Source organism: Mytilus edulis, chromosome 1 (genome assembly GCF_963676685.1).
Source record: "Mytilus edulis chromosome 1, xbMytEdul2.2, whole genome shotgun sequence".
Taxonomy (NCBI): domain Eukaryota; kingdom Metazoa; phylum Mollusca; class Bivalvia; order Mytilida; family Mytilidae; genus Mytilus; species Mytilus edulis.
This window is the reverse complement of record NC_092344.1, coordinates 110,311,778-110,338,424: the sequence shown is the minus strand read 5'-3', so window position 1 is coordinate 110,338,424 and position 26,647 is coordinate 110,311,778. Positions and strand designations below refer to the sequence as shown.

General features: G+C 31.9%; 1 protein-coding gene across 2 annotated transcripts; it reads right to left on the bottom strand.

Annotated features, from left to right (window-relative positions):
• Positions 1 to 35: 35 nt before the first annotated feature.
• LOC139499483 (serine/threonine-protein kinase NIM1-like) lies at positions 36 to 26,444 on the bottom strand. 2 transcript variants are annotated; one of them, XM_071288170.1, is made up of 4 exons: positions 26,330 to 26,444; positions 19,367 to 19,799; positions 7,225 to 7,493; positions 36 to 4,629 (listed from the first exon to the last, which is right to left on the bottom strand). In XM_071288170.1, the coding sequence occupies exons 2-4, from the start codon at positions 19,659 to 19,661 to the stop codon at positions 3,901 to 3,903; spliced, it is 1,293 nt and encodes a 430-aa protein (XP_071144271.1). In that variant the 5' UTR covers positions 19,662 to 19,799; positions 26,330 to 26,444; the 3' UTR covers positions 36 to 3,900. The 2 variants fall into 2 exon arrangements, with proteins under 2 accessions (XP_071144271.1, XP_071144280.1); XM_071288179.1 differs by having other exon boundaries at positions 26,335 to 26,430.
• Between the last annotated feature and the right edge of the window lie 203 nt (positions 26,445 to 26,647).

Sequence of the window (26,647 nt, the reverse complement as noted above, 5' to 3'; positions counted from 1 at the left end):
ATTTTGTAGGAAAACCTGGGAAAAAATAAAATTGATGAAGACTTCTTATTCTTTATTTCATTTGTAAATGAATTGTCAACAATCATATTGGAATGTCTACAATAATTAACAATTTATACAAAATTACACACAAAATTATTCCTATTCTATCACACTATAAGATAACAAGTTGTTGGAGATTCAATCACATGTTCAAATGTCCCATTTTGTACAATGATTATGCTAATTTTTATTAGATATATGCATTTGGATGAAATTTAAACAAATGCATAGAAATTTTATAAATTTAAGTACATGTATTGCTATGCTTCCTGTAGATCTTGAACCAACTAAAATATATAATATAAGTCAAAATACAATTAAATATTCTAATCATGTTCCCGCCGAATCAAACAGTTATTTTTTTTACAGTAAATTTAAGTTTCCTCCTTTTTGATACTGAATTTATACACAATCCCATGTAAAAATAGAAAAAAAACAACCATAAAAACAACTTGAAATATAAATTTTAAAATATTGTAAGGTAATGTGATTGTTTTGCCACATCATTTAAGTGCCTAAATACACAACATGAAAGGAGTTTTTGACTTCAATAGTTTTGGTTTCATCTCTGCCATTTAAAATCCACTTATCAACAACCTCATATAAAATATAGATTTTAATACTCAGATTCCAACAAATATTCCATAAAACTGATAACAAGTCTAATCTAATAATAACTTTGTAATGCTGTATTTAACTTGTATTCTTATTAAAATCAACAATGTAAGCACTAATAAGATAAGAAGCTTCATTTGAAAGAGAAAGTTGAAAGTTTTTTTTACTCTCTTTTGGATACTTAGCATATCTTATCCCAAATACATTGCACACATCATTAATGACTGGAATTTGCAGATTTTTTTTCAATATAGCCGTAAAATCAGAGACAATGTAATGGGGTACTTTAGCATTTGTATTAAATTTTCCTAAAAATTGTATTTAAAAAGACAGTATCTGCTTATTGTGCTTTTATGTGCAGTAATAGGAACAAGATTTGCTTGCATTGCTATTTTTTGCATTTAAATTCCCATTTATTTTCATTTTAATCAGAATCTGGTTGACCAAATATAGCCTTCATCAATCTCTCTACACTCTCCCCCCCCCCAAAAAAAAAACCAACCCCAAAAAACATGTGAAGTTTTTGCCTCCATTTTATCAAGGTCATAAACTTTCCAATGTTTTTTTTATTGACCATACAAATTCAACTCTAAAGCCATGCCTTCAAAATCTGATAAGTTAAATAACTTGTCACGAAGTTCATTGTGCGTTAAAAGTAACAGTATTAATAAACAAATATAAACACTGACTAAATTTAAAAAACAGCTTGTATAATATACATGTATGTTCTAGTTTTTATATGGGCCTTTTGATTCATACATGAAACTAACAACTTTCTTTGGGATTTAAAATATGTGAACTAATTTTTAAACAAAAATACGACGAGAAGGGAAATTAAAACATAATTTAGTTGCTTTCCATTTTGTTTGTACTTTAATAATACAATTATCTACAAATCAATATAAAGAGAATCAAACAATTTCATTTCCAAATTCTGTCATAAATATTGTAATCATGTACGTCAATAATAAAAATATGCTGCATTAAAAATCATATCACGTTTTGTGTTTAATTTTCGGGATCAATATAAAACAACAAATATCTATAACCTGTTGTTAATATTATTGACAAAACAGTAATACAATTGATGTAAAATTAAACATTCTAAATTTGTGTAACACATGTTACAAAACAGTATATAAATATTTATGAAAAAATTGTAAAAAGGCCATATATATTAAAAAATATTTCTCATGAATTCTTCAAAGAAAAATTTGTATAAGTTAGCATTATAATTATTATAATGAAATGTTATCTATAGAGGATGCATATACATATTTAATTCGAAAAGTACATGTAATTATAAGTATGAAACAGACATTCTGTTATTTAATATTATTTTCAAGAATTAAAAATGAAACCACTTCACAAAATATCACAGCCTTGTTAATTCAGATCACATTTATGTATATATACAAAAAATAAATATTAAAAGTGAAGAAACTAGAGGCTCACAGTATCACCTGATTAGGATGAGACTCCAACTAATAAATCAAGGTCTCCTCATCACATTTGCTTATGATTTTTTCTAGCCAATTTTCGGATTTATTGTCTGGACATCCATCAACACTAAATGATTTCTATAACAGAAAGGACTAGAAAACTTCAACTTACCAGAATTCAATTAGGGACACATTTAATTTGGAAGAGACCATTAAAAATGCTAGCAATTTGGTTTCAACCAGCCAATGCAGACTAGAAGTTTAAAATAAACTATTTTCACAGATGGACAAATCTTTTGACAAAAGACAAGTTATGGCAAAAGCCATCATGATCTTTATGCCACGAAATCTAATAAATAGCACTTATAACAAAACCGGGGAGTCTGTAAACTTAGTATGAACTGGGTTTCAGACAATTTTCTCATTATAATCAATAGAACAATTCCGTATTAAAGTAACATAAAAAATCAATCAGAATATTAACAAAAGCATTAACTTGCACCAATATGTCAACAAGGGTTATTTTTTTTAAATATGATAATCACATTTCCAATAACAACAAATTTATAATAATCAACATTTTTAATAACAAGATATTATCAACATTTTAAATATGATTTATTGGCTCATCAATATATCCCCAGTTTTGCAGGGGAAAACATGTACTCAACTGCCATGATGTAGACAAACTGTCAGTATCAAAACATGCTACAAGAGGTTTATCAAGTCGTACCAATTATTAAAGGCATTTTGATTAGGATTTTCTGAAAATGCACCATTTACATGTACTTTGTATATGTTTAGTTCATAGGCAGGCATTATCTGGCAAATAAGAAACAAAAGGGTGGGATGAATAAAAATAAAAGCTATCATGATATGTAGCTGGTGAGAAAAATATGTTCAAAATCCTATCCATGTGTACATCATTGTATTAACAAAATCCTATCCATGGGTACATTTGTACATCATTGTATTAAGTGTAATGCATGTAATAATCAGTTTAATTTGTCCACAAAAAGCTTTGTACATGTTGTACTGTTTACTCACAAGTTAGTATATTGTGTGATAGATAGAAATTAGGAGCAAAGAAAGGGGTAAACCAGTATTTCTAGTCCTTTAGAGCAGGAGTATAACATGATAATCTCAGCACTTTCAATAGAATTTTACTTCATGATAATCAATATTTTAGCCACTTATTTTTTACTCAGCAAATCTGTAAGATTTATAGATCAATTCCAGTCAAAGGCTATTGCTATATGTAAAACTTGTTGTTACATGCATAAGATTTGTTTATATAATATGACATGATCATTGTTCTTCACTACTGATCCTTGCTAGCAATTGTCAGTAGATTTGTTTACTTATATAATTCTCTTGTGTATTTGTATAGAAAACATGATTTCCCGTTTCCTTGCACTTCTTCCTCTTTCCTGTAAAAATGTTTTAGAATCTTTTTCATTACAGAATTTGCAAGTTATAATGCAAATTTAACCATCATTTTGTGTAATTTTGAATAAAATTAGCAAAAATTAATAATAATTCCTAAAAAGAAAAAAATTAATTTGCCATGTATTATTATTTTGCATTTTTTACTATAAACTAATCAATTTTCATGAATAATTTAAATCTCAAAAGCTTATCCTTGTCATCCAAATACTAGTTGATCTCAGAAGAGCCAAACAAAAATTAATACTGATAACTGATACAGTAGAAGTTTTGGCAGTTCGAAGTTTTTTACTTCATTACATGCCACATGGTGACATGAGGAATAAAATAACTACTTTACTAATGGTGACAATTATCATAATATAACACAAAGTTTGGATTGTTTCTGTTGTACTGGGGCTGGAGCATTAATACTCTGATTCAGTTTTTGTTGTGACTCTTCAGACTCCAGCATACCATGACTTTTCTTCTGTACTCGGTGTAGTATTATTCTGTAGGCACCGGTGATACTGCTGCGAGAATCTCTATGTCCTGATTTAAAATGGTCATCGCTAATTCCTAAATCTAATAAAATTTGCCGAGTTTCTTTTTCTTCTGTTGATAGTTCCCCATTATTATGGTTTGGATTAAGATTATAGGGCTCTAATTCTTCTGGGAATTCACAACCTTCCAACCATTCACTCTTTTCTATTTGTTCAAGTGTAAATCTATCCTGTGGAATTGGTTTCAGAATACTTTTAATTAGAAACTGACAGGTAGTAGACACATATGAAGGTATTGTATAAGCACCATCCAAAATACACTTTTTCAATTTAGCAACAGTTTCTGCACGGAATGGCATAATACCAGTCACCATAAAATATAACATTATTCCTAAAGCCCAAATATCCACATAGATTCCATAATAATTCTCATCTTTAAATAACTCAGGAGCTGCGTACGGAGGTGAACCACAGAAAGTGTTGAGTGTTTGATCTACACGACTTATTGTACTAAAACCAAAGTCTCCAATTTTAACAATATTTGGTCCTGCGTAGAACACATTTTCTGCCTTAAGATCTCTGTGAATAATATGGTATCTGTGCTGTAAAATAAAAATCCTAATTACATTTGAAATAGGACACATTAAATTATATTATTTGATTCTTATACAAATGGCATCTGTGCTGTAAAATAAAGTAGGAATCCTTTTATTCTCATACCTACATCTTGTATATTCTTTTTCTTTTCATCCATTTTAATGTGCCTTATTTATTTTTCTTTAAAATTTGCAGGATGTAAGAGAAATAAGCAACAACAAAAAAATACCTCAGATTTTAAGGCCAGAAACCTACTTGAAGCTACTTGAAGGAGTATTGTGAAATTATCTCCCTTTGGCAAAACTGGAATAGACCACCAGTATCAAGATACTGTTGTTGCTTATCTATGAATTCATAATTTCAGGAGAAAAACATAATTGACAAAATCCTTCCAATTTTTTGTAGGAATTAGAAAGATGCTGTAATTGTATAGTTTTAACTACATCACATAGCAATGTTCGTCATGATGATGTTCATTGAGGTTCCACTAGAATAAAACATGTCCTATATACTCCAGCAGTTTCGAAATATAATAAAAAAAATATATATATGTTTGTTGTCAGATACATTGGGTTGTTATTTTCATAAAAGATTATTTCCATAATGAAACAACAGTAAAAAAAGATCACATGATAGTTTCACATACAGATCACAGTGATGCTGTTAACTCTTTTTTTTTTTTTTTTTTTTTACAGAATTTGAAAAAAGAGGCAATTTAAGAAAAGCTCTATTGATTTTTAAAACCAATACATATAGAATGTTTGAACATTTTTAAACAGACATGGAAAGTTAATTATTTCATTACATGTTTGGCTGCTACAATTACTGGAGGTCTGCATATGAAAATTAAGAGCTAATGTATGATAATTATCCATATACAATAATTTGGAATGCATTTTACCCATGTGAATTTTCTTTATTATTTAATATGCCACATACAAGGTAAATAAGCTGATCACTATGATCACAATGTTTATCTGTCTTCTGGGGGTACAATTGATTAAACTTAATAAAGTGCTCAAGATTCTTCAATATCTGTTTATAAACACTGAGATTTACTCTTCACAGGAAAAATCTTTAAGGTTGATGACATTCAAGTTGGCAAGCATTATAATAAATTGCATAATCTTTTCACCAGGTATTTAAAATAAAATCTATATTTTCATTTTTTTTTTAAATCAATTTAAAAAAATCGGTGTTCATGTACTGGTTATACCAGGTCCTATTTAAATCTCTGCATCAATATTATAACAAGTGCCATTAGCTATGTCATATTGAACTGCATGGGAATACTCCATCAATTTATAATTTTAAAGGACATTACGTCTGATCAAAGTATTTCCCTTGGTTTTGATCAAGTTAAAGTATGGATTAATTACAGCATTAATAACCTAAAAGGCAATCTGATGTCTATTCTCATATCCTTGTTGTAAAATTATTTCCTTGTTTAAAATGCATGTGCACAAACATAATAGTTAACATTAGGTATGACAAAAATACTTCATTTTAATGTTACACCCAAATTTGTTTAAGTGGTCTGGAACTGACTTATCATATAATTGATTTTTTTTTTATGTATTAAGATATTTATTAAAATCATTATAAACTTCCTAAGGTGTCTGCACAACAAAGGAAGTAAAAACCTTTAAAGAACTTCCCAATTTAAAAAAATTATAAGATAAAGTGGACCAAAACAAGTGAGACATTAGTACACTGATATTAAAAACTGTGAGTTACCATAAAGTATAGTTACTGTAGTTGTAAATTGTCAATGACATAAAACTTTACATATTTCTGTAAAACAAAACTTACTTGATTAAGTGTGAAAAGTAGGTCACAATGACCCAAATGCTGTGAAAAGTTAACATACATAAGAGAGTAAATTTGTTTCTCATGGAGATTTATGGCAAGCCATTTTACTATTTATTCAAATTTCAAGATATCTCCTATAATATCATTTTTATAAGATATCTCATATATTTTATAAGATATCTCATATATTATATAAGATATATCTTTAATGTTATATGAGATATCTTTAATGTTATATAAGATATCTCATAAAGTTTATATGATATCTTATATACTTTATAAGATATCTTCTAAAGTTTATAAGATATCTTCTAAAGTTTATAAGATATCTTATAAAGTATATAAGATATCTTATATAGTTTATAAGATATCTCATATAGTTTATAAGATATTTCATATAGTTTATAAGATATCTTATAAACTATATAAGATATCTTATAAACTATATGAGATATCTTATAAACTTTATGAGATATCTTATAAACTTTATGAGATATCTTATAAACTAAATAAGATATCTCCTTTAATATATAAGATATCTCCTATAATATATAAGATATCTTATATAATTTCATTTTTATGAGATATCTTATATATTATATGAGATGTCTTATATATTATATGAGATGTCTTATATATTATATAAGATATCTTTAATGTTAAACAGTGAAGCACAGAAAAAACTTTATTTGAAAATTGTCAAATCAAAACCAAGAGTTTTGTTTTAACTCACTTAAGAGGATTGAATATTTGGCAGAAGAACTGCATGTGTTGTTAATCCTACATACCATATGATTAACTCCTGCTACAACTTGAGCCATAATACTTTTAGCCTCTGATTCTGCCATCTTTCCATCATTTGATATCTTATTAAAAAGTTCTCCTCCTCCTGCATATTCCATTACAATGTGCATTTTTGCTAATGTCTCTACAACTTCATATAAACGTATAATATTTGGGTGATGAAGTCTTTCCATACTGGATATTTCACGAGAAAGAAGTCTCTGTGTTTTCTGATCTAGCTTTGTTTTATCTATTATTTTTATTGCAACTTTTTCTGAAAATATATCAAATAGTAATATGTAAATCATAACATTAGTCTTTTAAACAAAAAGTTTAAACATAGTAATTAAGGTATGGAGTAACAATGCATGGCACAAAACACAAAATCCAAAGCAAACTTAGATGACAGCACTGTTATTGCTGAACAATGAGGCCTTCAACACAGAACAAACACTCAACATGACACCAAAGTTAAAGACTGAACAATGAGGCCTTCAACACAGAACAAACACTCAACATGGCACCAAAGTTAAAGACTGAACAATGAGGTCTTCAACACAGAACAATCACTCAACATGACACTAAAGTTAAAGACTAAACAAGTGAAACTGCGAGCTACTGCTCACTGATGATACCCCCGCCGCAAGTGGATAATATTAATAGTGTAAAAATATGCAAGTGTTCGGTAAACAGGAAGTTGTCGAGTGATGAATCTGAAAACGCATCACACGGCATAGCTGACTTATAAAAATCCTGAAACCAAATTTCAGAAATCCTTGTATTGTAGTTCCTGAGAAAAATGTGACGAAAATTTTTAACTTGGTTATCATGTGTAAAATCATACAAGTGTTCGGTAAACAGGAAGTAGTCGAGTGATGAATCTGAAAACGCATCACACGGTATAGCTGACTTATATAAATCCTGAAACCAAATTTCAGAAATCCTTGTATGGTAGTTCCTGAGAAAAATGTGACGAAAATTTTCAACTTGGCTATCATGTGTAAAATCATACAAGTGTTCGGTAAACAGGAAGTTGTCAAGTGATGAATCTGAAAACGCATCACACGGTATAGCTGACTTATATAAATCCTGAAACCAAATTTCAGAAATCCTTGTATTGTAGTTCCTGAGAAAAATGTGACGAAAATTTTCAACTTGGCTATCATGTGTAAAATCAGACAAGTGTTCGGTAAACAGGAAGTTGTCAAGTGATGAATCTGAAAATGCATCACACAGTATGGCTGACATATATAAATGTTGATACCAAATTACAGAAAGGGTGGATGTGTAGTTCCTGAGAAAAATGTGACGAAAGTTTCATGGGACAGACTGACTGACGGACTGACTGACGGACTGACTGACGGACGGACGGACTGACAGACAGAGGTAAAACAGTATACCCCCCCTTTTTTAAAGCGGGGGTATAACAATGAGGCCTTTAACACAGAACAAACACTCAACATGACACTAAAGTTAAAGACTGAACAATGAGGCCTTCAACACAGAACAAACACTCAACATGACACTAAAGTTAGACTAAACAATGAGGCCTTCAACACAGAACAATCACTCAACATGGCACTAAAGTTAAAGACTAAACAATGAGGTCTTCAACACAGAACAAACACTCAACATGACACCAAAGTTAAAGACTTAACAATGACACCTTCAACACAGAACAAACACTCAACATGGCACCAAAGTTAAAGACTGAACAATGAGGCCTTCAACACAGGACAAACACTCAACATGACACCAAAGTTAAAGACTGAACAATGAGGCCTTCAACACAGAATAAACACTCAACATGACACCAAAGTTAAAGACTGAACAATGAGGCCTTCAACACAGGACAAACACTCAACATGACACCAAAGTTAAAGACTGAACAATGAGGCCTTCAACACAGAACAAACACTCAACATGGCACCAAAGTTAAAGACTAAATAATGAGGCCTTCAACAAAGAACAAACACTCAACATGACACCAAATTTAAAGACTGAACAATGAGGCCTTCAACAAAGAACAAACACTCAACATGGCACCAAAGTTAAAGACTAAACAATGAGGCCTTCAACACAGAACAATCACTCAACATGACACTAAAGTTAAAGACTGAACAATGAGGCCTTCAACACAGAACAATCACTCAACATGGCACCAAAGTTAAAGACTGAACAATGAGGCCTTCAACAAAGAACAAACACTCAACATGGCACCAAAGTTAGACTGAACAATGAGGGCTTCAACACAGAACAAACACTCAACATGGCACCAAAATTACACTAAACAATGAGGCCTTCAACACAGAACAAACACTCAACATGGCACCAAATTTAAAGACTGAACAATGAGGCCTTCAACACAGAACAAACACTCAACATGGCACCAAAGTTAGACTAAACAATGAGGTCTTCAACACATTACAAACACTCAACATGGCACTAAAGTTAAAGACTGAACAATGAGGCCTTCAACACAAAACAAACACTCAACATGGCACCAAAGTTAAAGACTGAACAATGAGGCCTTCAACACAGAACAAAAACTCAACATGACACTAAAGTTAAAGACTGAACAATGAGGCCTTTAACACAGAACAAACACTCAACATGGCACCAAAGTTAAAGACTGAACAATGAGGTCTTCAACACAGAACAAACACTCAACATGGCACCAAAGTTAGACTAAACAATGAGGTCTTCAACACAGAACAAACACTCAACATGGCACCAAAGTTACACTAAACAATGAGGCCTTCAACACAGAACAAACACCCAACATGGCACCAAAGTTAGACTGAACAATGAGGCCTTCAACACAGAAAAAACACTCAACATGACACCAAAGTTAAAGACTAAACAATGAGGCCTTCAACAAAGAACAAACACTCAACATGACACCAAATTTAAAGACTGAACAATGAGGCCTTCAACACAGAACAAACACTCAACATGGCACCAAATTTAAAGACTGAACAATGAGGCCTTCAACAAAGAACAAACACTCAACATGGCACCAAAGTTAAAGACTAAACAATGAGGCCTTCAACACAGAACAATCACTCAACATGACACTAAAGTTAAAGACTGAACAATGAGGCCTTCAACACAGAACAATCACTCAACATGGCACCAAAGTTAAAGACTGAACAATGAGGCCTTCAACAAAGAACAAACACTCAACATGGCACCAAAGTTAGACTGAACAATGAGGCCTTCAACACAGAACAAACACTCAACATGACACCAAAGTTACACTAAACAATGAGGCCTTCAACACAGAACAAACACTCAACATGGCACCAAATTTAAAGACTGAACAATGAGGCCTTCAACACAGAACAAACACTCAACATGGCACCAAAGTTAGACTAAACAATGAGGTCTTCAACACATTACAAACACTCAACATGGCACTAAAGTTAAAGACTGAACAATGAGGCCTTCAACACAAAACAAACACTCAACATGGCACCAAAGTTAAAGACTGAACAATGAGGCCTTCAACACAGAACAAACACTCAACATGACACTAAAGTTAAAGACTAAACAATGAGGTCTTCAACACAGAACAAACACTCAACATGGCACCAAAGTTAAAGACTGAACAATGAGGTCTTCAACACAGAACAAACACTCAACATGGCACCAAAGTTTGACTAAACAATGAGGTCTTCAACACAGAACAAACACTCAACATGGCACCAAAGTTACACTAATTAATGAGGCCTTCAACACAGAACAAACACTCAACATGGCACCAAAGTTAGACTGAACAATGAGGCCTTCAACACAGAACAAACACTCAACATGACACCAAAGTTAAAGACTAAACAATGAGGCCTTCAACAAAGAACAAACACTCAACATGACACCAACTTTAAAGACTGAACAATAAGGCCTTCGACACAAAACAAACACTCAACATGGCACCAAAGTTAAAGACTGAACAATGAGGCCTTCAACACAGAACAAACACTCAACATGGCACCAAAGTTAAAGACTGAACAATGAGGTCTTCAACACAGAACAAACACTCAACATGGCACCAAAGTTTGACTAAACAATGAGGTCTTCAACACAGAACAAACACTCAACATGGCACCAAAGTTACACTAAACAATGAGGCCTTCAACACAGAACAAACACCCAACATGGCACCAAAGTTAGACTGAACAATGAGGCCTTCAACACAGAACAAACACTCAACATGACACCAAAGTTAAAGACTAAACAATGAGGCCTTCAACAAAGAACAAACACTCAACATGACACCAAATTTAAAGACTGAACAATGAGGCCTTCAACAAAGAACAAACACTCAACATGGCACCAAAGTTAAAGACTAAACAATGAGGCCTTCAACACAGAACAATCACTCAACATGACACCAAATTTAAAGACTGAACAATGAGGCCTTCAACACAGAACAAACACTCAACATGGCACCAAAGTTAAAGACTGAACAATGAGGCCTTCAACACAGAACAAACACTCAACATGGCACCAAAGTTAGACTAAACAATGAGGTCTTTAACACAGAACAAACACTCAACATGGCACCAAAGTTAGACTAAACAATGATGCCTTCAACACAGAACAAACACTCAACATGGCACCAGAGTTAAAGACTGAACACTGAGGCCTTCAACACAGAACAAACACTCAACATGGCACCAAAGTTAAAGACTGAACAATGAGGCCTTCAACACAGAACAAACACTCAACATGGCACCAAAGTCAAAGACTAAACAATGACGCCTTCAACACAGAACAAACACTCAACATGGCACCAAAGTTAGACTAAACAATGAGGTCTTCAACACATTACAAACACTCAACATGGCACTAAAGTTAAAGACTGAACAATGAGGCCTTCAACACAGAACAATCACTCAACATGGCACCAAAGTTACACTAAACAATGAGGCCTTCAACACAGAACAATCACTCAACATGGCACCAAAGTTAAAGACTGAACTATGAGGCCTTCAACACAGAACAAACACTCAACATGACACTAAAGTTAAAGACTGAACAATGAGGCCTTCAACAAAGAACAAACACTCAACATGGCACCAAAGTTAGACTGAACAATGAGGCCTTCAACATAGAACAAACACTCAACATGGCACCAAAATTAGACTGAACAATGAGGCCTTCAACAAAGAACAAACACTCAACATGGCACCAAAGTTAAAGACTGAACAATGAGGCCTTCAACACAGAACAAACACTCAACATGACACTAAAGTTAAAGACTGAACAATGAGGACTTCAACACAGAACAAACACTCAACATGGCACCAAAGTTAGACTGAACAATGAGGCCTTCAACAAAGAACAATCACTCAACATGGCACCAAAGTTAAGACTAAACAATGAGGCCTTCAACACAGAACAAACACCCAACATGGCACCAAAGTTACACTAAACAATGAGGCCTTCAACACAGAACAATCACTCAACATGGCACCAAAGTTAAAGACTGAACAATGAGGCCTTCAACAAAGAACAATCACTCAACATGGCACCAAAGTTAAGACTAAACAATGAGGCCTTCAACACAGAACAAACACTCAACATGGCACCAAAGTTACACTAAACAATGAGGCCTTCAACACAGAACAAACACTCAACATGACACTAAAGTTAAAGACTGAACAATGAGGCCTTCAACAAAGAACAATCACTCAACATGACACTAAAGTTAAAGACTGAACAATGAGGCCTTCAACACAGAACAATCACTCAACATTACACCAAAGTTAGACTAAACAATGAGGCCTTCAACACAGAACAAACACTCAACATGGCACCAAAGTTAGACTGAACAATGAGGCCTTCAACAAAGAACAAACACTCAACATGGCACCAAAGTTAGACTAAACAATGAGGCCTTCAACACAGAACAATCACTCAACATGGCACCAAAGTTAGACTAAACAATGAGGCCTTCAACACAGAACAAACACTCAACATGACACTAAAGTTAAAGACTAAACAATGAGGCCTTCAACACAGAACAAACACTCAACATGGCACTAAAGTTAAAGACTGAACAATGAGGCCTTCAACACAGAACAAACACTCAACATGGCACCAAAGTTAAAGACTGAACAATGAGGCCTTCAACACAGGACAAACACTCAACATGACACCAAAGTTAAAGACTGAACAATGAGGCCTTCAACACAGAACAAACACTCAACATGACACTAAAGTTAAAGACTGAACAATGAGGCCTTCAACACAGAACAAACACTCAACATGGCACCAAAGTTAAAGACTGAACAATGAGGCCTTCAACACAGGACAAACACTCAACATGACACCAAAGTTAAAGACTGAACAATGAGGCCTTCAACACAGGACAAACACTCAACATGACACCAAAGTTAAAGACTGAACAATGAGGCCTTCAACACAGAACAAACACTCAACATGACACTAAAGTTAAAGACTGAACAATGAGGCCTTCAACAAAGAACAATCACTCAACATGACACTAAAGTTAAAGACTGAACAATGAGGCCTTCAACACAGAACAAACACTCAACATGACACTAAAGTTAAAGACTGAACAATGAGGCCTTCATCACAGAACAAACACTCAACATGACACCAAAGTTAAAGACTGAACAATGAGGCCTTCAAAACAGAACAAACACTCAACATGACACTAAAGTTAAAGACTGAACAATGAGGCCTTCAACACAGAACAAACACTCAACATGGCACCAAAGTTAAAGACTGAACAATGAGGCCTTCAACACAGAACAAACACTCAACATGGCACCAAAGTTAGACTGAACAATGAGGCCTTCAACAAAGAACAAACACTCAACATGGCACCAAAGTTAAAGACTGAACAATGAGGCCTTCAACACAGAACAAACACTCAACATGGCACCAAAGTCAAAGACTGAACAATGAGGCCGTCAACAAAGAACAAACACTCAACATGGCACCAAAGTTAAAGACTGAACAATGAGGCCTTCAACACAGAACAAACACTCAACATGACACTAAAGTTAAAGACTGCCACTAGGACTGCAGATTTTGAGAAAAATTCTTAGCTAGGTCTGTTGAGATCTGTACAGCTGTACATTGAAGAACACAGATGGAAAGTGTAATCTACAGATTGCAGGGTTAAATGGGAAGGGGGTCATAAACTAGAGGCTCTAAAGAGCATGTGTCGCTCACCTTGGTCTATGTGCATGTCATAAACAAATAAAAATCTACAAAATTTTTGAAAATTGACTATAAAGGGCAATAACTCCTTAAGGGGTTAATTGACCATTTTGATCATGTTTGACTTATTTTGTAGGTCTTACTTTGCTGTACATTAATGCTGTTTACAGTTTATCTCTACCTATAATAATATTCAAAAAAATAACCAAAAGCTGTAAAATTTTCTGAAAAAAACCAATTCCGGGGCAGCAACCCAACTACGGGTTGCCTGATAGGTCTGTAAATTTCAGGGCAGATAGACTTAGACCTAACGAACAAATTCATAATTGTCAGATTTGCTTTAAATGCTTTGGTTTCTGAGATTTTTGCCAAAAACTGCATTTTTCCCTATGTACTATTTTTAGCAATGTCAGCCATCTTGGTTGGCAGGCAAGGTCATCGGACACATTTATTGAACTAGATACCCTAATGATGATTGTGGTTAAATTTGTCTTAGTGGTTTCAGAGAAGAAGATTTTGTACAAGATAACAAAAATTGACAAAAAATTGAAAAAAATTGACTATAAAGGGCAATAACTCCTTAAGGGGTCAACTGACCATTTTGTTCATGCTTACTTTCTTGTAGATCTTACTTTGCTGAACATTATGGCTGTGTACTGTTTATCTCTATCTATAATAATATTCAAGATAATAACCAAAAACGGCAAAATTTCCTTAAAATTACCAATTCTGGGGCAGCAACCCAACAACGGGTTGTCCGATTCATCTGAAAATTTCAGGGCAAATAAATAAACCTGATTAATTTTTTTAACCCATGTCAGATTTGCTGTAAATGCTTTGGTTTCAGAGATATAAGCCAAAATATACCTTTACCCTATGTTCTATTTTTAGCCATTGCGGCCATCTTGGTTGGTTGTCCGGGTCACCAGACACATTTTTTAAACTAGATACCCCATTGATGATTGTGGCCAAGTTTGGTTAAATTTAGCTCATTAGTTTCAGAGAAGAATATTTTTGTAAAAGTTAACGACGACGACGGACGACGGACGACAAGTGATGAGAAAAGCTCACTTGGCCCTTTGGGCCAGGTGAGCTAAAAATACTGTTGAATTTGGCTTTACTGTATGATAATCTTGGCATCACATCATCCTTAAATATTTCTACAAATTTAAAATTAATTTGAATGATCTTGAATAGTAAAGAAACACTCTTTATTTAATACATTTTTTAAAAATAGTTGTATAAATGCTGCCTTGTTTCATATTTGTCCCTCAGATATTCAACAGAAAAAGACTGTTCACAAAATATTGGTTTGACCCTTTTTTAATTTCATGCATTTTACTGAAGCATTTACTTTTTCAAAAATGTGTTCAACTTTTTAATACTAAAGATTCCATTAAAAAAATAGAGGTACACTTTCTATTATCATGTATTTGATGTCAAATTAACATGTAATTGAAATAAAACATTTTAACATCTAAACTCTTCATTTACATTTATAAAAAAAAATACATTACAAAGCTACATCTTGTTCCGTTGATATTTTATCATTAAATTTTTTTCTTTTTTGTTGTGAAACTATTACTTTTTGTCAGGTCATCAAAGTTTTTTACTACTTGTATTGTGAATGCTGATGTGTCGTAAAAGCTATAATTTTCGATTTTAAAAAACTATTATTATTAATTTTAGGATCTATAGTTTTGCAAGTAGACAGGGTTTAATATAATTCTTTATGTTATTAAAAGTTATTAATAAATAAACTACTGGTACCGGTATATAACTAATCTTAAGAAATCTTATTAGGCTGTGAAAATACTTAACTACCCTGACATCATAAAACATAAAGCAAATACAATTAATACACACAAGGGCAGTTAAAAATGGATGATCTTCTTAAAATATCTTGTATTTGAATGACAATTTTTAAATTGAGTGCCCTTGACCTCTTAACTATGATGATCCCCCCTTTTTTTAATGAATAAAACCCCAAAACTAGGAAACATAAAATCTAAGGTTTATTAGAAACAAATGGGAGTTCATGTCAATAGATATAAACAATTCACCAAAGATTCATGCAAATTGGTTAAAGCATAATGCATTTTTCAGTTAATGTCAGACATATTGATAAAGGATGGACGAACAGATTGACAAAAACTGAGATGGACAGACAACAGTATACCATAATACCTCTCCTAAATGGGCATATGAAAACAAAAGAAAAATAGGATTTGGGGTTTGATCTTTTCACCACCCAGCAAGCAGATAAATTGCTGTGAGACTGCTGCCAAGTACAATGAAGTAATGAAGGCTGCATGTAGCATAAAAGTATATTAACATGTAATTAAAACATTGGCAATCAAATTGTGATTTATTTGATTAATGAAACACAATACATATTTTATATTGTTGAAAACTGATCCAATTAACTTTGGTGTGACAATCAAAGACCAAAGCAGAGGAAAATAAATCAAATGACAAATTAGAAAAACAGAATGCCTAGAAGGGAATTGAAATATCTATCCTTCTAGTCAATACTGTCATATATCTCATCACGAGCTCAATGCAGTTCACACGTGAATTCCCTACTAAAACACCTATTCTGTTATGTCAATATATTTATCCTGGACACATTAATATTTGTGTATAATTAATCAGAGGACAGGTGCCATTGAAGATATATGACAGGGTTGGCAAAGTATTACCCACCCGGGAATTCCCGTGCGGGAAAACCCGGGTTTTCCCGGGCTGGGCAATACTCCTAAAAATGGGTAATAGTGGGCATTACTGGGCAATATGATTTTGTAAGGTTATTTTAACACAAAATAGTAAAGACTTGTTATAGTTTCATAGTATAAGAGCTAAATATATACTTTCTATACAGATGACCATTGACAGTCATTTCCAGAAAATTCAATTTCATTCTCTTCTCTATTAATTTTATATGTAGGCAGAATACAAAACAAGATTTGCACATTTAAAGATACCTTTTAATTACCAAGTATTGTTTCAATAATCCAAACTTTGAAAAATGCATTTTATTGCAGTGTTTAAGTGAACTGTTAATTTTAATTGTTATACATTCATATTGCTAAATAAACACCCTACAGGGTCATGCCATTAACACTTATAAAATTGAAAGGACTGATTATTGTTAGGGCTATTCCAGAAAAAAATGGATTGGGGGGTTGTAAGGCAGTTTTTGTCAGCACCCGCCACCCAGACAATTATAATTGAGAATTATAGTGCATTATAGTGTAAAAAGTTGCTCTGATACCCATAACCCATGTATTATTAATATAATGTGCCTTCCAACCCCCCCATACATTTTTTTCTGGAATAGCCCTTACATAAACAAATCTGTGTTCTAATCTGAATAATTACTTATTAATTAGTGACAGTACATATACATTATTTAAATGTGATGTTTCTTTAATACATGTAATTGTTAATTCTTAATAGGAGCTATATTCATTTGAAAAAAATGATTTATTTGCTTTCTATTTACAGTTTGCCAATCTAGACAAAATCTAAACAAACAAAGTAGGGTATAAATATCTTATTAAATGTATTGCATTTGTGCTTATCACTGAATCCTCTTTAAAATTCAGACAAATATTTTATATTACCCAGTATTGCCCAGTATTACCCACTAAAACTCAGTAAAACCCGGGTTTTCCCAGTATTTCCCACTGGGCTGGGCAATACTCATAAAACCCGGGTTTTTGCCAACCCTGATATATGATACAGTGAATATCAAGGAAAATCTGACGTAAAATATGAAACAGTTATCAAAATATCCAATTAGCTTTTACGATAAATCTTCATCAGAAATGTACAGAACCAAATGCATTAAACAAAACAAGATTGAGCCAAAAAGGAAAGTCCTATTTGAGTGGCTGCTTGGAAAGTAGTAAGTTTTATACACAGCACTCCCTGCATCTTAGATCATTTATGACTTTTAATCCTTTCCTCCATAATGATGCCTTTTGACGCCACCCCCTTTCCTCCATAATGACAACTTATAATGCCTTTTGATGCTAGGCAACAACTTTTTTCTACAAGTTTAGTATTGTAATGTGTGTTCTATACTTCGTATTGAACTTGTAACACATACATCATCATCATGTATGTTGTATTCTGTATAAACATATGATTTTAATATGTTCTTGTTTAAAGAGTGTCTGTTATACATTGTAAACTGGAACTGCAGATAAAAGATGGCTGAGTAAAAAAATTAAAGAACTTTTAAAAAGGTTTCATTTAGGGAGCACATAAAATACAGTTTTAATTCAACAGAGATTTGTTGACCAAAAGGCATAGATTTGATAAGGCCCTAAAATGGCCCCCTTTTTTAGCTTAAATTTCAAACTACCGGTACGTTTTATTGACCAATATCACAATGGATCATAGCAAATACATTGACTATTATAGGAAACATGCATTTTTGTTGTAAATTATCGATCCTGCATTGTATACATGACGTCAGAAATAGTACTTATTCAAATTTCCACCAAAAATCAAGGAAAATTGGTAAATATGCATTGGTTATTGGGCAGGAAACATACATATGTAGAGCGCAAATGTCAACAACATAATGTCTATACAGACATTTTACATGTCTAGTTTGAATATTTAGGTTGTTGGTGCCTGTGCTCTATGTTTCATGGTCCTAAATTTGGCTAAAATCCAGCCAATTTTTACAAATTTCGCCAAAATCTCTTATTTTGACCTATTTTGGATGTAAAAAATCTAGGGTACGCTTAAAAAATTAAAAAATTTGATCGTAATAGTTATATTTAACTTTCTCCCATGTCTTTAAGTCACTCTAAAACATTTTTTATCTTGTAACATTGGAATAGTACTTCATAAATGGTAATATTTACAAAATATATGTTATACTTATAAAAAAACTGATATGATGATTTTTTTCCTTCTCAACATTTAAATTACCTTTGACTAGTGCATGGATTCCCATTTTGACTTGAGAAAAGTTCCCACTCCCTAATTCTCCACGAATTCTGTAAAACCCAATCCTTTTTCCTAAAGTTATTTCTTTCAAGCATCTTTGATCATTTGTTAAATCGAATGAAAGGCGTTCGTAAGGAGTAGATTTTCTCTGTTTAGGCTGTTCCTCCTCGGAAGTCTGAGGTTCTTTTGGCTCTTCTTCTGGGTTTGCAGCTTCTCCATTTAACATCTCAGACTGATTATTGTTAGAAACTTCTTTCATCATATGAGTTTCCACCATATCACCAGTTTAATATTTATCATGTTGATAGATTCTATGTCAGTTCCATTGCCAGATAAATGTTCATCACTATTTACTGAGCATCAATTGATCAATTAACACATGCGATCACCTGTCTAAAACACCTGTCACAACAATCTGAAATGGATACAACTGAAATTAACAATCTATAAAGTGCTAGGTCCTGACATTACTGTATACTGCCTGGTGAAATCCTCCTGAGGAAGTTAAGCTCAAATCTATAGTTAATGAGAAAGAAAACTGGTTGCTTTCAAGTCCTTAATCAATAATATCATGGTATAGGTAATTATGATTAAGATGACAGAAAGTGACGTATATATAAAGTAAGAATGAGCATAGTAATGCTCTCACAACAAACAATAGGGCAACAATTAAAGTGGAAATTCCACAGGCGTCAGAACAAACCAATAATAGGATTTGTAAACTCAAATTTTATAGATTGCTTGTTTATCAATCTTGCTTTTTACAGCCTCTCCCAATCTATCATTGTAAATTTCAAAACTACTACCTTCAAAACATTTAAAGTTTATAAAAGTCATCATTAATGGTAAATAACTATAAATTTACATTGATTCAATTTCCAGTAGACATATTGCCAATTTTTCTTATCTACTTAAAAAATGTTAAAAACAAAAATGCTTAAACATGGTTAGAATTGCCATTCATGTTCATCAACCTCAGGTCTTGTGGTTATAAAACTTTGAGTCAGTTTTTGTACTTGTACTCTAAAATCAACCAATCAAAATGTTGGATTTCATGTTTCAAGCATGATTTTTGTGCTCCAAGCACTGAGCAAAGTTTTATGACTTCAACCCCTGGAGTCAATTTAAGGTTTCAGTCATATCAGAATTTTTGTTGAGGCAGAACTGTTCACAATTTCTGTATCATTGTACAGATGCTATATAATTGTTTTCAGAGCCAAAATTTTTAGAACAACCACTCACAAGAGTCAAACAATGGTTTTAGTCCCATCAGCATCTTTGCTTTTTCTGCTATATTCAGAAAATAATCAAATAACATTTAATAAGGGCAATAACTCCTATAAGGAATCAATCGATGGTATCAGTCAGCAGCATAGATATTGTAGTGCTCATATTTTTGCTCTTTTTATATGTTACAAGATTTAAAAGTAAAAGTGGTCATTCAAGGGCAATAACTCTGAAAGGAGTCATTTGATATCACTATCAAGTGAATGTTGAAGGCCGTACTTTAACCTATAATGGTTTACTTTTTAAATTGTTATTTGTATGGAGAGTTGTCTCATTGGCACTCACACCACATCTTCCTATATCTACATTTGTAAATTTTGATATTCTGAACATTGTACATCATTCAACATTTCTCTTGTCTGCAATCATTGTTTGGATATTCAACAAAAAAATGTAATTTACCCTTTAAATAAGCTGCTTCAAATCATAGAGGTCATGTTGTCATGATAACTGTCTCATTATTAAAAGTTATAAGGTAGATCTGTCAATGACAGACTAAGTTTGGTTCCCATTTACTTTAAGCTTTTACATAGGGAAAGATTTTGATTTTTTTTACAGTGGATGATTGAGGACAAATGCCAAATAATGGCAATTAAAAGCTAATGCTGGCCCATAATGAGCTATAAAGGACTTCATAGACCAAATACGTCTTCGTTTATTTTGCTTCAAGAAGTTTTGATACTAAGCCAAGTATATTAATAAATCCTTTTTTAAAATTATTATTCAAATCATAAATGCAATACCATAATCTGTTTCTGGGCACAAAACACTTTTTTACATGATAAACTCTGGTAATCATTGTACAAACATTAAACACTCAGAGAAACTTCAATCAACACTATTTTCTAGATATCTGATAATTGAATTTCACTTTGTCACTGGAAATGCAATATAAATCTTCTCTTAAGCATTCAGAAAATAAGATATAAACCAAAAATAAATAATTTATCTTTTTATTTCTCAGAAAACAACAGAGGCATGGGAACAACACCAAATGGTACAAGATTATAGAAACAAAATCATCATTTACATATATAAAAATAATATAAAAGCTTTCACTTGGACTTCTTTTAAAGATCTTAATAAATGCATACTGAAGACTTGTAGGTCAGTCCTTTAAAATCCTGGTAACAATGATGGACACTTGTCTCATGTCCACAAACTTACATGTATATGTATTTAAAAGCAATAATAATGCATGTTTATATTTTCACAAATCTATGCAAATAATACAAATCAAAATATAAAAAAAATATTAAAAATTTAAATGCATAAAAATGTAAACATGTGTCATGCAGATTCATGTTATCCAAATCTTGTGGAATTCTCTAGGACTAAATTAAACTATAGGGATTATTAAGATGATAAAGCCTAAAAGATGAATTGTGTTAAAAGCCAAACTAGAAAGTCTTGCTATTATTTTTGCTTTTTTAAGTTTCTATCTATCTATTACCGGTAATATAGCTTTTTCAAATAGAAGCAAGCAATGGAAAAATATATTCACATATTTAAGTTTCTATTTAATTATTACTAGAACACACCAGCGAAATTGTGGGCATTTTAAGCTTGGGTGAAAGTATGTAAACTATTTGTAGGGTGAATTTTTGAATAAGATTTTATGTCTAGAGAATATCAGAAAAGATATCAAAAGTCATATAGGTACATGGAGACAATATTTTTAAGCCCTCTCTCTTTTTTTCAAAGTCCATTGTTTTTTTATTTTTTGTTATATTCCATTATTTTCACTTTTCTGTATACTATGAACATATGTATATATACATGTATTATAAATAAAGTATATTTGCTATTAACTATTAATTCAAAGTTTCTTCTCCATGGCTATCACTGCTATATTATTCCATAAATTGGAAAATTTGGCGGTTTTCACTCAAAAGGCATGTGTTTTATTTTGGTGTGTTTAATTTTTGGTGCTTCGCCCAATTGATGTGTTTAATTTTGAAACAATAGAAGTGTACAATCTTATTCATAGATAATAGGGCTTGTAGATTTTCTCTCGGAGTAGGAAAATATGCACCAAATGTTGCAGTTACTGGAGACTTAGGTATAACACCTATTTTTGATAAGCATTCGAAAAGTATAATTCGTTTGTGGTGTAGATTAAATAACATGAGCTCAAATCGGTTAAATGCAAAAGTTAACAAGTGGGCTGATAGTATGAGTATTAAGCATAAGTGTGTTAAAAACTGGATTTTTTTAGTAAGTTTTTCTCTCAGAATAACCCAAACTGAATAATCATAAGTGATGATGACAAATGTGACTATGCATGCATGGTACCTATAGGACACAAAGCATGATGATTAGTTTATTGTGAAAGGAAGAGAAGCAACACACAAAATGAGGTCTTCTCTTATAAAAGTATAGAAGGTTTTTAGATATTACTAAAAAACAAAAACAAAATGTATTAAAAATTGTCCTAAAGGACAATAAATCAATAAGGGGTCATCAGACAATTTCACCCATGTTGACTTATTTATAGAACTTATCTTGCTGGTTTTTTTTGCTATGGTCGATAAAGTTTCTTCCTTTTATTATTTCCAAGATAATAAGCCAAATTTTAAAAAAGTTGCTAAAATTCTCCATTTAATTTTAAGGGCAATAACTCCTGATTTTTTAGGTATCTACTAGTCAAATGCTATATTTGGTCTTAAAACAACTTTGACATGACACGTTCACTATATTATGACCTTATTATATAATTCAAATTAGGTTAAAGATGAAATCGTGACAATAAAGTTCAAAAGTATTGAGAGAGTTTAAGATTTTCAGCTGTTTAAACAGTAACTTTACTAGTATATTTGTAGTTCACACCGTAATTAGCCTACAATAAGTTTAAATGTTACATGTATACAGTGTGTATCCAACTAAAATCTTGTTCATTGTAATAATCTGTGGGGCAACAAAATAAACATATAAACTTAAATGACAATAGGTACAGATCTAACAACAGGTATATTTTAATGTATCACCTTGTCAAAATATAAAAGTTTTAGAAGAAGAAAAAAAGTCTTTAATGTGGTTTTTATTGGTTAATCTTAAACAAATAGAGCGCATACCTGTAGAGAATTCATTTTACCTGACAAATTTAGTTTTGAATAATTTTGACTACTAATTTTTTTTCTTATAAATCAGAAAATAAAAAAAAACCATTTCAATCAAGTAATGCTGTGGGTTGTATTTTTCAAGTGTTCTCTTACTAACAAACACAGCCTTGACCAAAGAAAACATTATCTAGTGACAATAAAGATATTGATTCAATACAGGCAAGACCTATACATTAATATAAAAATAAGGAGATGTGGTATAATTGCCAATTACTAATAACGTATTGATACAAAATTAAAATCTTCTGCCTCCATTCAATAATGTACAAAATGTAAGCACTGCATGAAAATAACATAATATATATATTTGTCAAATGAAGGGTAGATAAGCAATTTTTTAAAATAATATCTTCAAACCTTAAACTCTTTCACTTTGACTACAAAGTTTTATGAATAAAAAAAATGGATTCAAACGTTTGCTGTACAACTTTTTTTGCCCTCCTAAGCATAATAGGATTTCATTTTGACTGTTTTCAAACAGACTGTTAAATTATACTGGTAAAATTTATTTACATGAGCTCATATTTGCATTGGAACCAATATGAAACAAAATAAATTGAATATCAAATATCTCCCCAAGAAGTCTTTTTTTTTTAACAAACTACATATATTATATAAAATATAAGGAACCTGTAAATAAAAAGATAATGTACCCTGTAGTTCAAATTGATTGCTGCTCTTTATGAGGGTGGTAATGGGGACGTTCACGACGAACAAGGGTAAAAATTCTTGTCAAATGATGTTAACCGTAATTTTTGGTGCATGACAATAAAATGTGCACTTTCTTTTAGACAATAAAAAATATGATTGATTTTGACGAATCACTTTAATTTTTTTCCAAAAATAAAAGTAACAACAATCAATTGAGAGCTCTGACTAATCCTGATAAGGATATTTTGACGAATCACATTAACATTTTAATCAATTGATGATAATTGTAGCAGGAAAAGGTCGTTTGACACCTGACGGTAAAGGACATTTCTAACCTCCTTTATCTCGATAGCAGGTGGCTTGTCCAAACAGTTATTTTTAAAACATATTCTATCAGTTCAGTATACTTAGGTGATACTATTTGAGAACCACTTTATAAGACTTTAAGTGAGAGGCAGGAATAATCAGTAAATTTTGTAAAATTGATAACAAATTATTATTTGTCATCAGAAAAAGGATTATACACATGTGAACCAAGACAAGCAGACAATTGATAGTGACTTTCATTCTCCCTCTACTTTCAGATTTACAAGAAAAAAATATTTCTGTAAATAAAAGTTAAAATTTTTACCATAAATTTTTGGGGAAAGATTTTTTACATAAGATTTTTCTATCCACCAGTTTAGGTTTCACACAGTCAAATTTGGCAGATGGCATATTACATTGTATTGATCCTCTCAGAGCCTTAGTATTGACGCTAGTAGTTCTAACTTATTTTGACATAAAAAAAAATAACAAAATTAGTCCATCATGTCTACAAAGTTTTAAATTGTAATTGCCAGTGAAAAGTTACAAAGGGATAACAATTTGCCATATATACCACTTATTCACTAACGTATTGCTGTTACCTTCTGAAAACTAATTTTACTTCATTTATAACAAATTCTCTGTTTTGGTTGATTTATGAAGATATAGGAATATGCTTTGTTTTCTGTATTAATTTCAACATTTTGTAAGAAGATACACCTTTGGGGACATGACATAATATTGCTCTATGTCTATGACAAATGTGACTAAAGAAAAATAATCAATTTCAGACAAAATGTGATTTTTTTTCTTCAAGTGGCAACAATATTTGATACATGCAAGTTCAGATTTAGTCCAAATAATTATGACGTCTGGTAAGGCTATATTAATTTTTTTCTGGGACGCCTTCCTCCCAGAAAAAAAATAAAATTGCCTTGCCAGACGTCATAATTATTTGGACTAGTTCAGATTTAGAGAAGGAGGAAAAGGACCTTTCAAAATTAACATGTTTGTAACAATACTCTATCATGTCTATATTTCTATCTTTTTGCAATGACCAATTCCTATGTAAGAAGGGCTCAGAGCAAAAAAAAAAAAAAATAGCCTTAAAGTTTCAAGACATCATATGCATAAATATTTGAACTAGATTAATGTCAAGAATGATTGAAGACTAAAGTTAAGTTTAGTTTATTTGACCATAGTACATGTACATGTTTGTTGCACGACACCAGAAGGTTTATAACTTATTTTGAGACAGATACTATATGACAGTTATTATAGTAGTCTCAGAGTAACAGCTAGCATACTGGTTATAGACTAATTGTTGTCAAGCTGGAATAATCTTCAAATGATAAATGAAAGATTAAAAAATAAGGTTTACTGTGACAAATCAAGAAATTTGATATAAATATATAAATGTCCAAGTACTGCAACCGGGTCACATTTTGAACTCATCTTCTTTTTACCTTACCCGTTTACTGAACTGATCATTCATGCTTGGTTGATGAACTTAAATCAGAATATTTATAATTTCATTAAGAACCTTATTCATTTATGATGTTTATCGGTCTTATCTTACCTGACCTTTGCTGCACTGGTTGATGAAAACAGGTAAACAGTACGAAATAAAGCAGGAAATAGGTAAAGCGCTTGGCGTTACTAATAGCAACAACAAGCAAGTCTTCGGGTTAGACAAAGTTCGATAACTCATTTCCCGCCATATGATAAAAACACCAAACATATTTTTAATAAAAATTGTACAAGTATCTGTCAAAAGGTCCGTATTAGTTTAAAGTTAAGGGCATATTCAATTCCGTAACGGTTCTATAATGAAGAGTGATAAAAACAAATGATCTCGAAGTTCATCAAGAATTAGCCTAAAGAATAACGGAAACAA

Bases quoted from the DNA above. Each gene is read 5' to 3' on its own strand.
- LOC139499483 (XM_071288170.1), bottom strand. From the start codon at position 19,661: ATGGTGGAAACTCATATGATGAAAGAAGTTTCTAACAATAATCAGTCT. The intron at 7,494-19,366 runs GTAATTTAAATG...ATATATTTTCAG, and splicing joins AATCCATGCACTAGTCAAAG to AAAAAGTTGCAATAAAAATA. The intron at 4,630-7,224 runs GTATGTAGGATT...TTTATTTTACAG, and splicing joins TAGCAGGAGTTAATCATATG to CACAGATACCATATTATTCA.